The sequence below is a fragment of the Pollachius pollachius genome (assembly GCF_949987615.1).
Source record: "Pollachius pollachius genome assembly, chromosome: 2".
Classification (NCBI taxonomy): domain Eukaryota; kingdom Metazoa; phylum Chordata; class Actinopteri; order Gadiformes; family Gadidae; genus Pollachius; species Pollachius pollachius.
Window position 1 is genome coordinate 23,450,659 of NC_136935.1, and position 15,721 is coordinate 23,466,379.

The 15,721-nt window shown below is 42.3% G+C and overlaps 1 protein-coding gene across 1 annotated transcript; it reads left to right on the top strand.

The window, feature by feature from the left end:
• Positions 1-559: 559 nt before the first annotated feature.
• Positions 560-15,341, top strand: ppp4r3b (protein phosphatase 4, regulatory subunit 3B). Its single transcript, XM_079728953.1, has 16 exons — positions 560-943; positions 1,400-1,455; positions 1,681-1,779; positions 1,944-2,567; positions 3,417-3,494; positions 3,799-3,915; positions 4,024-4,140; positions 5,258-5,389; positions 5,679-5,781; positions 5,891-5,932; positions 7,836-7,994; positions 8,236-8,405; positions 8,499-8,638; positions 13,186-13,334; positions 13,858-14,000; positions 14,072-15,341. The coding sequence occupies exons 1-16, from the start codon at positions 802-804 to the stop codon at positions 14,174-14,176; spliced, it is 2,376 nt and encodes a 791-aa protein (XP_079585079.1). The 5' UTR covers positions 560-801; the 3' UTR covers positions 14,177-15,341.
• The last annotated feature ends 380 nt before the right edge of the window (positions 15,342-15,721 follow it).

Sequence of the window (15,721 nt, forward strand, 5' to 3'; positions counted from 1 at the left end):
ATTTGATAAAAATATGTCAATATAAAATATATTTACATAATATATTAAACGAGAAATACACAAAGATCGATCGCTTATCTCCCAATTCCTCAACCAAACCATTGAGGCTTAGGCCAAACAATGTAGAGGGGTCCAGGGGTTGAGCCTGAAGACCATCCTGATTACGTGACCTCACATCTGTTTCGCCCTGATAGATCGGAAATTGTACTGATTTGTTGCTCAAAAGTTACATTTTAACTCACGGAATGATTAAAATCGCACCAATTTAAAAGTTAACACACAAAGTAGTTTGAATAATGTTTTATTTTTAAAGGGGTGCCTCCTGGTGGCTTAGGGCCCCTTAGCAGTTCTCAAGTCATCCATAGTAATACTTTGCATACATATATATATCGAAGTTGTTCATTACCTTAAATACGTCTTTCAGAAAATGCAAATGAAAATTATTTTCCGGACCTGAACCAAGTCATTTTGAAGTCCGCGTTTCCAGGCCCCCGTAGCCCCTGAGGAGACCCCGCGGCGGCTGATTGACGTGAAGTAGTAAAGAACACAGATCGGGTTACAAGATGGCGCTCTGTGGACGGTAGTAGACGGCCGTTGTAGTTGTTGTGTTCTCTGTCCATTTTTCTTTTAGATATTAGGTTTCCCGTGGGATAATTGAAAGGCCAGCCTGGATGAGTATGACATAGCCGTTGTGCTCTCTTGTTTGCTTCACTCTGGAACATGAAAGTAGAGAAGTTGACCGTTCGAGGATAGAAAGCGGACAGTAGAACGATAGCAGTTAGCTGTTAGCCCCGACTCACCATGTCGGACACTCGGCGGCGGGTGAAGGTATACACGCTAAATGAAGACCGACAGTGGGACGACCGGGGTACCGGGCACGTCTCGTCCACCTTCGTGGAGAGGCTAAAGGGGATCTCTTTATTAGTTCGAGCTGAATCCGACGGTAGGTAATGTTAGCATACAGCTAGGCTAACTTTAGCTTCCTTGCGAACTACATTCTAAAGACCTTTGTTAATTTATTCTGCACATACTATGAGCAGTCGATTAATACATACGTCTATACAATAAGCCAAATTCTTGACTGTTGGGTTTTGTCCATGGTCCATTTGATGGACAAATATGATGTCTGATTATCTAAAGCTAGCGAGCTAGCTAGCTAACCTGGTCGACTGGTCTTCAACACAAGCTCATATTCCTGTTCTAAGAGGGCCGCGAAATCTGGCTTCAACAAACCTGAACCCATCGCTTAACGTACACATTATGTCCATTGACCCAGACTCCCAGCTGTTTTCCAAAATGGTCTTCAACTTGTAGAGATCTGATAATCATCACGTTATGTTAATGTTATTTACCTTGTTCTATGGGTGCTATGGTCAACTCATTTTACTTTGTCTTTTAGGCTCACTTCTTTTGGAATCTAAAATAAGTCCAAATACTGCTTATCAGAAACAACAAGTAAGTCCAATGTACTTTGTGCCGAGGGAAACTTGGACCGGGCTGTCAGCCTATCCATTATTGCATTTGTTCGTATTATTTCATGGTTGCTAATGTTATAATAACTACTTATTTTCCAGTTGCAGTACAATCTTATATGGACAATCCACAATTATGAAGATAACCCCACATTCAATTATAGCTTAATCTGTTTTGTTTATTCAATACATATATTTCTTCTTTAAGGACACGCTGATTGTCTGGTCTGAAGCAGAGAATTATGACCTTGCTCTGAGCTTCCAGGAAAAGGCTGGCTGTGATGAAATCTGGGAGAAGATTTGCCAGGTATTGCATACTAAAGTCGAACTCAAGTACGACCAATTAAATGTTTCCACATAATGCACATTTAAAGGTAAACTTTGGTACTGGAATCATCTTCAGATGACATAATTGAAAATGTATCCATTCATTGGTGCATCAGCCTTGAGTCAGCCCTATCCCCTCGACAGGTACAGGGGAAGGACCCCGCCTTGGAGATCACCCAGGACCCCATAGACGAGTCTGAAGAGGAACGCTTGGAGGAGCTGCCGGAGACCAGCCATCTGGTGGAGCTACCTCACTGTGAGCTGAGCAGGCTGGAGGAGATGGCGGACCTGGTCACCTCTGTCCTCTCCTCTCCCATCCGCAGGGAGAAGCTGGCCCTGGCACTGATGAGTGAGGGCTACATCAAGAAGCTCCTGGGCCTCTTCCAGGTTTGTGAGGACTTGGACAACAGAGAAGGCTTGCACCACCTGTACGAGATTGTACGTGGCGTGCTGTTCCTTAACAAAGCAGCTCTATTTGAGGTGATGTTCTCAGACGACTGTATCATGGACGTGGTGGGTTGTCTGGAGTACGACCCGGCGCTCGTCCAGCCTAAGCGCCACAGAGAATTCCTCACCAAGACGGCCAAGTTCAAGGAGGTGATTCCCATCACAGACTCTGAGCTGCGGCAGAAGATCCACCAGACGTACCGGGTGCAGTATATCCAGGACATCATCCTACCCACGCCCTCGGTCTTTGAGGAGAACTTCCTCTCCACTCTCACTTCCTTTATCTTTTTCAACAAGGTGGAGATTGTCAGCATGTTGCAGGTAAGCAAGCAAACTACTGGACCTTACATAATGAGCCATGTACATTTTTGAGTCATTGAAAGTGTTTCTCGACTGTCACTTATTCATTTCTGTACCTTTTTTTTATAATGGTAGAATGCGTGTGTTTACCTTCCCCATCTCAGGTCAATCTATTTAATAAGGTTGTATTTATAATAAATATCAATGTATTTGCTATTCATTTTATACAGTGTACTGTTTTCTCATTTCAGGATTGCATTACCCAATTAAGCACAATAATCAATTTACTATTTTACCCTTTTGTTTGGTAAATTCTGGCATTTAAAGGTTAATTATAGACTCCTAAATGGGTCATACTATTTACATCAAGTCTGAATCAATGTCCATTGTTAACCATGTTCTGGATGAATACAATCATTGTGTATGTAACCTTTGATTTATTGTGGTAAGTGGTGTTGGGTTACTCTGAGCTATTGCGCGCATATAAATATTTGTAAAAAGAAAACATGTTTATATTCTGAATTAACATCCTACCATAACTGTACTGTGAACTTAGTTTCTGACTTAGTGAAATGTGTTAACAAATATTGACATTTTACGTTCGCTTCAAAGCTGTCAAGTTTAATAACCCCTCCATAAACAAATTAACTTGATCAAATGAAGGGTGTTGAGCTCAGTGTGAACTGTTTTGCATTGCTTGTAATTGTATTATTTCTGTGCAGTCATACTTTGTAATAAAACCTTTCTAGGTGGCTGCCCGGTATTTGGAAATTCACTTTCATCTTTGCAATGATATTCCAGCATCACATGCTTTATATATGAAAACATGTCAAATAAGTCCTGGTCAATAACCTGGTTTTGTTCTGTCAGGAGGACGAGAAGTTCTTAACCGAAGTCTTCGCTCAGCTCACGGATGAAGCAACAGAGGCCAGCAAAAGAAGAGAGCTTGTGAGTACAACAATCCTCATATCATACATAGTTAATATATATAGAGAGTATGGGATTTGAGATGGTTCTTCTAATATTGACTCTTCTTCTTTACTCAGTTGAACACATTCGAAAGCAGTTAGCTCTTGGATTATAAAAAATAAATAATATTAGTCTTAACTGCATCATGCTGTAACAAGATTAAGAGGACACACACAGGAGTAGGGATGAGCACCTGTTCTTTGTGCTCATTCAAGGACTTGACCACGGCATCATTTAAATGTTTCAATGTACAGCCTGGCTAAGTTTCTTCTCTCCTTTCCAGGTAAATTTTTTCAAAGAATTTTGTGCTTTTTCGCAAACGTTGCAACCGCAAAACAGGGATGCCTTCTTCAAGACTCTGGCAAATCTAGGCATTCTACCTGCTCTTGAAATAGTCATGGTACGTCACAACAAATGTTATTTACTGCTATTGAAATGAAGTGTCCCATTCCTGGTTCAATTTGGGTCCTCTTCAATAGATGCCATACTAACATGTATATTTTCTCAGGGAATGGATGACCTGCAGGTGAGGGCCGCGGCAACTGACATCTTCTCCTACTTGGTGGAGTTCAGTCCCTCCATGGTCCGGGAGTTTGTCATGCAGGAGCCTCAACAGACCGACGACGTAAGCAACATGGCCATCTGCTTTCATAAAAATGGGTTATTTTCTAAAATTGTCTTTGTTTACATATTACCTATTTATTCCGTGTCCTTGGGTCAGCATCTTGGAAGGAACCAATATGGTTTTACAGGCAGCTAAAATTATGTGTCGCATCCTGTCTTTTGATGGAGGCAATGTTGTCGTTACTGGAATCGCTGTACCAAATGAAACGGAACTAACTCTGCTGTAGAGTGTGGCTGAGTCAGCACTGATTGCTTGAGGGAGTATGATCTGTGGTGTTTAACAGACGTTCCTCCGGCACAGCCACCTTTTTTATTAGCTCAGTTTCATCAAAGTCTGACCAGTATCCCAAGGTGTCAAATTTACCAAAATCGAGGCAATCAGAATAAACTGCAAGTACAGTATTGTCCATTCACTACAACCCCTATGGTGCATTGCATGGCGAGCGTGAGTTGAGCCGGACTTCAGAAACTGGTTTCATCTGGGTGGGTGAGCACTCCGAGAGGGAGATGTATGCTAGGATACTTTTTGTTTCATATATATTCCTTAACCTGGGAGCATGTGGATAATGTCATACAGTCTCATCCTAGATCCTGTTCAACCAGGCCTTGTTGTACAGGGTATCGAGTGGCAGATGCATATAACTATTGACCGTTGTAAAACAGTGATTAGCTTTAATGGAGGCCAACGTGACATTAAAGTATATGCATGTCTGTATCTGGGTAGCCCTAAGCCTCAATAATACTGTAAGGAATACAAAAAACAAGCTTTGTTTTGATCCACAATTTTATTAGCAATATTTAGTTGGCATATCAATGCCCAAATCTTAATGAAAGCCTCCAGTAAAGATTCAGTCAAACATGGTGTTGAAACTTGCTGCCTGAATACACTTAATTGCTGGCCTCCCTTAATCCTGTCCTTGTTATTAAATACATCCATGGTCTTTAAGAATTGATAACAACAGAGATCGGGCCTTGGCTCATATCGTCTTGTGTCATAGACTGCTCTGTAGCGTCCTCCACACCATTCTGTGCTATTGTATGATGTCTGGGTATGAACTGTGGTCTGAGGGGGGCATGATGTGTGGGGCTGTCTCGTGACTGTTGTCTCTGCTCCCCAGGACGTGCTGCTGATCAACGTGGTTATAAAACAGATGATTTGTGACTCTGACCCGGAGCTAGGAGGTGCTGTTCAGTTAATGGGCCTGCTCAGGACTCTGATCGACCCAGAAAACATGCTTGCCCCCATCAATGTGAGGAACACCAGTGAACGTGGCGCGCTTTTCATAACCTACCATTTGTTCCTCACCCATTCACAACTCACACATTAAAATTGATGTTGACCTGCATTCATCTCTAAGATGTCTCAAACTTAATGAAGAAGGCTTGATGGGGCATCTTTCCTCCCCCTGTAGTTGGGAGGAATAAATGCATTGCACCTAAAAAACCTAGACATTTCTTGTAATAGGGTACACGATTTACCTATTATAATGTAATTATTGTAAGATGTACACGTTCTCAAATCCTCCAATTTTCTCCCAGAAAACAGAGAAGACAGAGTTTCTGAGTTTCTTCTACAAGTATTGCATGCATGTTCTCACGGCGCCTCTGCTGGCCAACACTGCCCACGATAAGGACTCCAAAGGTGAGGCGACGGGGACTGGGGCGGGCCCTTATTGCTGCCATCTTACACTTTGCCCTCCATCCATTTGTTGTTGTTTCTCTACACATAGTAATGAGTTGCATGTTCACAGATCTACTGGAGAGTCCAGTGAAGATCAACCCGGTGTGTCCAGGTAGGTGCTGGAACACAGCGGCCCTAATCTCACATAATGCACCTATGCTTAATAAATTACTACCACAGCCTCTTCATATGATGAGACTAGCCAGGTACTGACAATAGGGCCGTCAACTGAACCAAAGAATCTTATTTGAATATTTATGGGAAAAATATACATTAAATAAAAAATATATTTTTAGGCATAAGCAAATTAAAGGTGCCAGGGGCTGCTTAATCCAAGCTATAGCAAGAAGTAGCTTTATGACGTGGTATAGTAGCCTGGGATCATGGAGGTGGTCTTCAACACAAACATCTGACATGACTCAGGCAGAAATCATCTTCACAGACGATTTATTGAAGTTTCCTCCACGTAAGATTTATTCAAGTTATGTCATTTAATAATGAAATGACCATAAGTAACAATGTCAATTAATGACCATGAAAGGAGTCCATTAAACAAGCTGATAGTTAAGTGGGGAATGAAGTCGTAGCCAGCCCTGTTTCATTGGACAAAACATTCCTACTAACATAAGGTTTATTAGCATGTTAAATGTTGTTTTTATACAGTTACCTTACACATACAGTATTTCCCACAGAACAAGAAGGAACTTTTGGCTATTCTACAACTTGTTATAAATTGTAAAGAAATGGGCGGTGTATTCTTGCCATGGAATTGTTCAGCCCTCTATAGAGCCATTGCCTGGTCAGTATTTCTATGCATTTTCTGATTTACAAAGCACCCTTCACGAATCAATAGCCATACTTAAATGAAATTAAACCGGAGACGACTCAGGTTACAGGTTTCCGATGGCTAAATTTCGCTATTCAGAACTATATCCTAAATGTAGGGACCTTACCCAAAACAACTTTATTGTTTGCCCCTTCCCGTATCAGCTGGTCCTTTGCTCATCGCTTAATTGAGGACTAATCCTTGCAGCCTGTTATGCATACATACCATTTATATAATTTCTTTGTTTCTATTTATACAAATTAATTCTGACCAAGTAATTTGATGGGCAAAAGGCAATCTAAGAGTGCTGATAGAGTATAACAGCACTGGGACTTTTAACTATGAATGTATCACTCCCCTTTACAGGTGTTCTAATAACCGTTAATGTTATTAATGGTCTTTATGTAGCTTAGAATGCAACAAACTTTGCACTGCAAAGATAAACATCTTTCCAGACATAACATTTGAGTTGAATTACGAATGGTACGAAAAGTAGCAAGCTAGTTTGTTTATGTGTTGCTTGACAACAGTTCAGTCCCAGTCCAGTTGTGGATCTATTTGTGTTGGCGGAGCCAAATAAATCATTAAATAAACAAAACAATCGTAATCTGTTTTTGCTTATTACTGTTAACTAATAGATGGTGCTCGAGGTCATGCTGTGGTACTGAATATCAGCATGGCTGTGATTATCTACGGCCTCGTACCTACGACCGAATCAAAGCCGTGCTGATACATTTACATTTAAGTGATATTCAGTACAGCAGCACTCCCTCTCGTGTGTTTTTGGTTAATTAAATAAAATCCCCATTAGGCCGACTTTAGCTTTGCCCATATCTTATCCCTGTCATCTTGCCCGCCCAGGCTGTGCTGCGTAGCAGGGATGTATTTAAAAAGTCCATTGTTTGTATGCATATGATCATCTTTTATTATCTGACCACATTTTTGTTCTCTAGTGTCCAGAGAGACTCGAGTCTCAGAGCAGTCAAGTCTCGAATAAGTAGATTCAAAGCTGGGGAGATCAAGTCCCAGGTCGCAATATTCACTCCGAGTCTCCTGGGCTGTTAATCATACATATTCAGATATTAATTTAAGATAATCTAGCAATTTGAATGTACATTTTTTTCCTATTTAAAGAACATTTGATATGTAATGTATATTGCATTTGAAATTATCTATCTTTTCTGGACAGACAACTTCCAGACGGCTCAGCTGTTGGCTTTGATCCTGGAGCTGTTGACCTTCTGCGTGGAGCACCACACGTACCACATCAAGACCTACATCATGAACAAGGACCTGCTCAGGAGAGTGCTGCTGCTCATGAACTCCAAGCACACCTTCCTGGCGCTCTGTGAGTAAACGCATGCCTCCATGGTAGAATCTCTCTTGTTCTCTCGAAAACTACAAGTCCAGGGATTTTAGCCATCATTCAGTAAAGGAAGTGCAGAACACTACTGAACTTGGGGCCAAATCCACTTCAGGCAAATTGGAGCCATGATCCAGCTGCATCGCGATATGTGCCGTGTACAAGTTCAAACCGATTTTAATTTGAAGCAGCCAAAGATGGTGACTGATGTCGTCTGTTACCACAGGTGCTCTGCGGTTCATGCGTAGGATCATTGGGCTGAAGGATGAATATTACAACCGCTACATCATCAAGGGAAACCTGTTTGAGCCGGTTATCAACGCTCTGCTGGACAATGGCACCAGATACAACCTACTCAACTCCGCCATCATAGAGCTTTTTGAATTTATCAAAGTGGTGAGGTTTCGTTGTTCTCTCCTTGGGGCAGCTCGGTTCCTCATGCTGGCGTGGCTTATGCTTTCCTCACGCGTTGTTTTTGTTTCTTTTCAGGAGGATGTTAAGTCCCTCATAGCTCACATCGTGGACAACTTCTACAAAGCACTGGAATCCATTGAGTATGTCCAGACCTTTAAGGGTCTGAAAGGTCGGTATGAGCAGGAGAAGGACCGACAAAGCCAGAGGCTCAACAGGTGAGTCCTGATTGGCTCAACCCGATGCAACACATTTACACCATCACTTGTGGCAATCTTGAAGGCTTAATCTAACCATGCCTTTGGTATGTTAGTTAGTAGAGTGCTGCATGCAGCGCTCAACTATTCTTCATAAGTTTTCTTTCTTTCTTTTATTCACTACTAACTTTGGGACCTAGAGACTCGCTTGGAATCGCTTCTGATTTTTTAAATAATTAATACTTTTAAAGATATTCTACTTGTAAAATATATCTTTTTTTTTAACATGGGAGTCAAAGGGAGGATAGCAGAGCCGTCCTCTGGTACTTCAAACTGTTTAAGTTTGAAGTACCAGAGGACGTAACTAAATCAATTTTCGTAACTAAATGTAACTAAATCAATTTTCAACCGATTATCTTCGTTCAAACCATTTAACAAATCTACACACTTGTATCTTCAATAATATCCAAATGGAATTTCAATATAATTTAAACTTTATTCAGAATCAGTTTAAGTTTCATACCGGCTTCGTTTTCAGTTGGTCTCATTGATTTACGTTGACGCTGGAGCATGAGGACGTTCAGCAGTGTTGCCAGATTGGCCGTTTTTTCCCGGCAGATTGGGCTACTTTTGGAGGACGTTCAGGCAGTGTTGCCAGATTGAGTGTTTTTTCCCACTCTATTGAGCTACTTTTAATCACGCACCGGCTCGCTGTTCTCTTAAACACACACACACGCACACACACACACGGCAATACATTTGACCTTTCATTCTTCAGTTCAATTCATTTTACATTTCTGCATTTTTAGCAGTGCTTTGCGCTTTTCATTCAGCTGTCACTTTATTTGTTTCCAACCATTTACATTTTCCTAAATGGTGTGCGTGTTTACTCCATTTAGACTTTTGACCTTTTGTTCAAATCCCTTCACTTGATTTAAGCCATTTAACATTTCTTTATTTCTTAATCTATGTGGCTTTATTAAAAATATTTTCAACCTCACTTTTCACTCACCGCATTTTCTGCAGGAAATGCGTTTTCTCGTTTTATGTTGTAATAAAACCAACACTGTTGCACAGTAGTGCTTAGTAGACCCATCATGATTTATCTTTAGAGGTCAATTGGCATGCTACTTTATGGATGCTTTAATATAGATATTAGTGGGCCCCTTACACCGGGGGTGCCGGCGGGAGTCCTGGAGCTCTATATCTAAATAATATCATATTATACATAGGGTTGGGCATCGAGCATCGATTGGAACCGGGACTAACATTACGGTTCTCCCGGAATCGTTCAAATTTTAAAATTTCGATTCCTAGTTTCGATGCCCAGTCCGCCGACCGGAAGAAGAAGCCGCCGAAAACTAACGAAGAAGAAGCTTCCGGAGAAGCCGCGAAACTGTTTATGCTCGCGTAAACATGGAAACTGTGCGGCGGCGCTCGAAAGTGTGGCTTAACTTAAATAAAATAAATGACAAGTCGGCTCGGTGCAACACTTGCAAAACGATTATATCGTGCAAAGGAGGGTGTACAACCAACATGATTAAACGTCTCCGGGGTCATGGTGTAGAGATAACAGCGTGCCCCGTCTTTGACGCGCTGCGCCGGCCTTCCTCCGTTGCTTTATCCTCCGCATCTGACTCTCTCTCTCCTCTTTGTTTGTTCGATATTCTGCACCAGGTTAGCCCATCAGTGGGAGCTCAGTTACATGTTTAAGTACCTGCAGGATGTCTAAATGTGAAGTTTTCAAAAATGAATTAAACTATCTTGTGAAAGTATACCTCTGTGAAAAGAAAATTCATAACATTTATATTCATTTCATAGATTTAATATTTATATACTTGTTTAAAACAGCCCTGTGAGAAATTCAAAATGAAGTTCATAAAAAGGAAAAATTTCATAGAATTAAAATTCATGGAGAAGTTCAGACTATTTCATCCGGAAAGACGTCTGGTTAGCTAGCTCCGTTAAAACATGTAAACTTTTTTGACCCTGCCTCTTAAGAGAATTGGAATCGAGAATCGTTAGGAACCGGAATCGAAACGAGGAATCGGAACCGGAATCATTCAAATTCAAACGATGCCCAACCCTAATTATACATCAGTGTTAACCACAGCACTGTATAGTTAAGGCGGCCACCTTAACAACAATAGGGCCCCGCCTTGGCTACCAATGCATTGACAAAGTACAAAACTCTCATTGGGTAAGGAAACATTCTTCCACCAGGTACAAAGAATAAAAATAAGAAAAATGGAATTGAAATGGCAGCCTGCTCCTCGACCACCTTGACTAAAAAATTTCCTGGGGGAAACACTACATAGTTATCTATATCATATAATACATATTATCACGGCCAAAAGCTGTGTGCGCCTCAGACGATATTATGAATCTCAAACGACTGCGTCGGGTTCTCCGATGTCTCTGGTTCTTCCACGTCCACATCAATCTGAAGTAGACTGAACCACGACATGGAGGAGAAAGGGATTGTTGACCGCGATTGTCTCCCGCCGGAGCCTCGCTGCCGAGGGACCACCGCCTCGGCAGCGTGCAGGGCTTAGGCACCACCGCCTCCTGCAGCGGGCAGCGCCGAGGCGGTGGTCCCTCAGCAGCAGGAAGCGGGGCTCAAGCGGGAGACAATCGCGGGCAACAATCCCTTTCTCCTCCATGTCATGGTTCATGTACTTCAGGGAGTCAAAGCCAAAGTTCCTTTCCCCCAATTCCTTCTCAACCATGGCTGAGATAACCCCCACTACGAGTCTCGTTGTGGAAATACCAGAGACGAGAGTCCGGGTTACAAGCCATAACACCAACAGCAGAACGGTTATCCAAATCACAATGAAGTGTACAACACTTGCGTTACAGTCCTGGAGCTCTATATCTAAATATATAATGCATAGATATCTATATCATATTATAAATATTTTCATGGCCAAAAGCTGTGTGCGCCTCCAGACGATATTATGAATCACGAACGACTGCTTCGGGTTCTCCGACGTCTTCGGTTCTTCCACATCAATCTGAAGTAGACTGAACCGCGTGCCATGCCCGCTGTCGGCTGCTGGGCGGTGGTGCTTCGCAGCGTTAATGTTAGAAAACCTCTGAAAGTGATATTTTCATGCCATGGGATCTTTAAATGTAAATATAGGGCAAAGAATCTTAATGCAAGACTAATGGTGTAATTCTGTTAGCACAAGGAGCCTCACTAGATCCACAATACAACGTGTTGGGGTTCTGATGCAACCAGAAAACCAAAGTGAAATCTAGTTCATATCAAATGGTGTGTGTGTGTGTGTGTGTGTGTGTGTGTGTGTGTGTGTGTGTGTGTGTGTGTGTGTGTGTGTGAATATATATGAAAATAATAAATAAGGATTTGGGTGGAAATTAGCATTTTATGATGGATTGAAATCCAAATGCTGTTGAAGGTGTTGGCTTATTCTTGATCACTGATGATTTAAACTTAAAGGGGACATATTTTACCACCAGGTGTGAGTGTGATTAGCCTTACAAGCCGAAAATCATATCTAGGTGAACACGCCCACTAGTGGCAGATTTTCGAAACAGCTTGTAAGGCTAATCACACTCACACCTGGTGGTATAATATCGGTGAAAGGCAAGATCTATCCATTGAAGCGTTGAGAGAGAGAGAGAAAAAAGACACAGCCCAGATTTTACTTCCAACTTGAGGCCTTTTATTTGGCTAATTGTATTTGAACACCAAAAATTGTAACAAGCATATCAAACCTAGCTGTCTTGAATTTAACGATGTACCTTAAATTCTATTTCATCTATTATTCTGTATTACTGGGGAAACTAACTATTGTGTTTCTTTCAAGCACATTTTTAAATGCTCAAATGTGTCAAATAATTTGGACCCCATCTCCACCCCTCTTTAACCCATTCAGACCGTATCACGCATCTGTGCGTGTTTACCTTTAAGACCGGATTGCGCATCAATGCCTGTTTACCATTAAAGAAACTCAAAATAAATGTGCATGTTCATGCAAGGAAAGCATGGAATGCATGGAAGCATGCAACGTTCAAAGATGTTTGAATTACTTGACACCAACGTGGGAGAGGCACTTTTGTCCAGGGCATAATGTGCATTTCAAGATAACGCGTTCCAATAATTTCTTGGAGGGAAAAGTAATGGCTATACTTCCATTTAAAGGATTATTTGGGCTTGCCATTCCTGCTTCTCGTTGACTCATTTGCGTCGTTGTGTGTCCGACTCTGCGTGCTTTTGAATGTGTAAACACCCACCCAACTCTACATCTGATTGGCTTACCGTGAAATGGTACTTTACCTCAGCCAATCGTCATCATTAATGCGATTGTCTCATGCCCAATAACCAAGGAAGAACAGTAGAGGGATAAAAGAGTATTAACTCTCTTATTTATAACGTTGTTATTCCCGTCACTTATCAAGAGAGAAGCGGTTGCAAAATTGAACATTGGCATTTTATTTGTGTGTATTTTTTCGTGAGTTACAGGGAGTGTCAAAGATCTACCAGTTGACCCTGAATGATGGGTTGGCGACCAATGGTTTAAACCTTTAATGTTTTTATTTAACAGGTACAGACGAGATGCCCGGTCGATGGATGAGGACGAGGAGATGTGGTTTAATGATGATGAAGATGACGAGGAAGGAGAGTCTGTTGAAAAGAATCGGACAGAAGATGACTTCTCGGACAGCTACGGCAAATACATGGAGGCCAAAAAAGGTAGGGTCCCAAACAAACCGCCCTAAGGCTGAGTCTTAATTGTGAAGAGTATTCTTATAAGCCCTACCTATTTAGGAATGGCCCTTGTACCAGTTTGTAAAGGGCTTCACGGAAGACCACATTAACGCCTATTTAACATTGACGCAAGCTTAGTGACATCCCTCCCTATAGTAAAGCCTATAACAAAAACAGAACCAAGGCGTTTACGAAGACGGAGGTTCTTATCTAAAGGCATTATCAAAATAAAGCATAAGGCGCTATGGCTTAACATTTGATCAGCAGGAACGGCAACGCAGTGTCAAGAGAACGAGGTGGGCCCCATAATGCTAGTGAAGCTTAAGGTTTATCAGGTCTGGTTTCATACATTGACAGGTTTAGTTGAAGCTGGCAAAACGGGTGAAGCTCACTTGGTTAATTCTGGGTCTGTATAATTGCGTTCATAAGGCATGAGGTTCACCTGTGAGGTCCACCGCTGTGATGAAGGCCTCTGACTAAAACAGGAACATTAATCTCGGTCATCAAGGGGCTGCCAATGGGTCAAACGGTGCCAACAGCAATGGGAAGGCCGCTGCTGTCCCCCCGGCCCCCCCGGCGGCCACCCCATCGGTCAACAGCTCTGCCTCGTCCGCCAAAACCACCGCCCTGCCCGCCACGCCGCTCGGCAAGGTGAGCCCCGCGAGACAGGGTCCTAGTCCTTACAGGGGGGTTTAAAGACTAACATGTGGTTCTGTTATCAGACTGGCCTGGTGGGGCTGGTGGACTATCCAGACGATGAAGATGAAGACGAGGAGGACGAGGAGGAGGAGCAGTCTCCAAGGAAACGACCCCGTCTGGGATCTTAGGAAGTGTCCTGCTCCTTCTCTTTATTGGTGGACATGGATCCTCCCTTTTTATGCTCCTCCAGCCGTCTCATTTGTCCCGGGCCTGTGCCATCTGTCAGTCACTGTTCTGGTCCTGTTAAGGAGAGACGGTGGCTGACGCCCACACTTAACTACTCCCGAACTCCGTCCTCTTTCCCGTGGAAACAAGTGGAGACAGCCTGAAAGAAACACCACTCTTCTTCTATGACTCCTCCAGATGTGCTCCAGAGCAACGCACATCCCTGCCTTGTGTCCTCTGCTTTTAAACTTGGTTCCTCTCAGACCGCCTGGCTACACCATGGACCAACCTTTGTGGTTTTCTGTTCTGCACTGTTGATGCAGCAACAGGGATAAGGAAGCAGCTGCACTACAATTTCAAACCCCCTAGCTTTTTCTTGAGTCCTGTGAGGAAGCCAGAACACAGCCAGCGTAGGATCAGCAGGCCAGTCAGGCTAGCGGGACTAGCCGTCGTAGTTGTAGCGCTTGACTTGGCTGAACACGCCTCTGAACTCTTTGGAAATGGATGGGTCTGGGCTACGTAGAAAACAGAAGCCAAACGCCATAGGGCATGATCATACATTACAAATACAGCCAACACAAGGCATTAGAGGAGCAGGACTCTACTGTTTGAAGCCAGGGTGACTGGTCAAGTTGCATACAAAACACATGTTCTGACACCAGACTGCGTTAGCAAGAAATCTTGTATTTCATGAATTTCTTAAAAGTACTGTACAGAATTGTTTTTATTTTATCTTATTTTTAATAATTTACCCCTGATGTGATTTTTAAAAGGGGAGAGATTTACCTACCTGCTGGTGTAATTCATTTTTCTTTTTGTGGTTGCACAAACGGTTGGGCTCAGTTTATCCTTTTAATCCATTGGTTTGATTTATTGTACAATGAAAAACAAGTTGCAAATGCTGGTTTTAAAAGTATGTATTTCAACCGCAGTAAAGTCATTTATTGCAACCAACCCTGTGAGGACGACTGGAGTTGTGAAGGTAAAAACAGAGCACCTTTTTTTTGAAAGACAAGATGAAGGCCCCTTACTTTAGAGCATGCTTGGTTTGCACGGTAATGGATTCCCTTTAGTTTCTAACCTGGTTCCAGTACATGGACCATCTCCCTGGCGCCTCTGCTTTCTCTGCCATCATGACCCCTCTGGTCGGCCTTAATGGATTATTTTAATTTAGATTTATAATGAACTTTTTAAGACGATCGTGATACAGCAGTTTTGGCAAACTGCATTTTATTCCCCTCGCTTGAAGTAATGGAGATTTCTGAGTAGTTTTATTTGAAACATTCCTATTGGGTAATCGTAGACTATTGACAATGTCGAAAAGTGACACATTCCATGTCTCCACAGCTACATCATGAGAAGGGTGTATTGATGAGAAAGTGGAAATCAAGAATAGAAGGGGTCTAGCTGCATCAGCACAGATGCTTCGTACCCCCATATGTTTATACGAATAGTTTCTGCCATGTTTTAAGTTGTTCAACCCCATTTACTATAGCTACCATCCATTG

What these genes read in the sequence shown, in the direction of transcription:
- ppp4r3b (XM_079728953.1), top strand. Translation starts at nt 802, where the DNA reads ATGTCGGACACTCGGCGGCGGGTGAAGGTATACACGCTAAATGAAGAC. An exon ending in AGATTGTCAGCATGTTGCAG is followed by an intron (nt 2,568 to 3,416) that starts GTAAGCAAGCAA and finishes TTGTTCTGTCAG; the next exon opens with GAGGACGAGAAGTTCTTAAC. An exon ending in CCGCCACGCCGCTCGGCAAG is followed by an intron (nt 14,001 to 14,071) that starts GTGAGCCCCGCG and finishes TTCTGTTATCAG; the next exon opens with ACTGGCCTGGTGGGGCTGGT.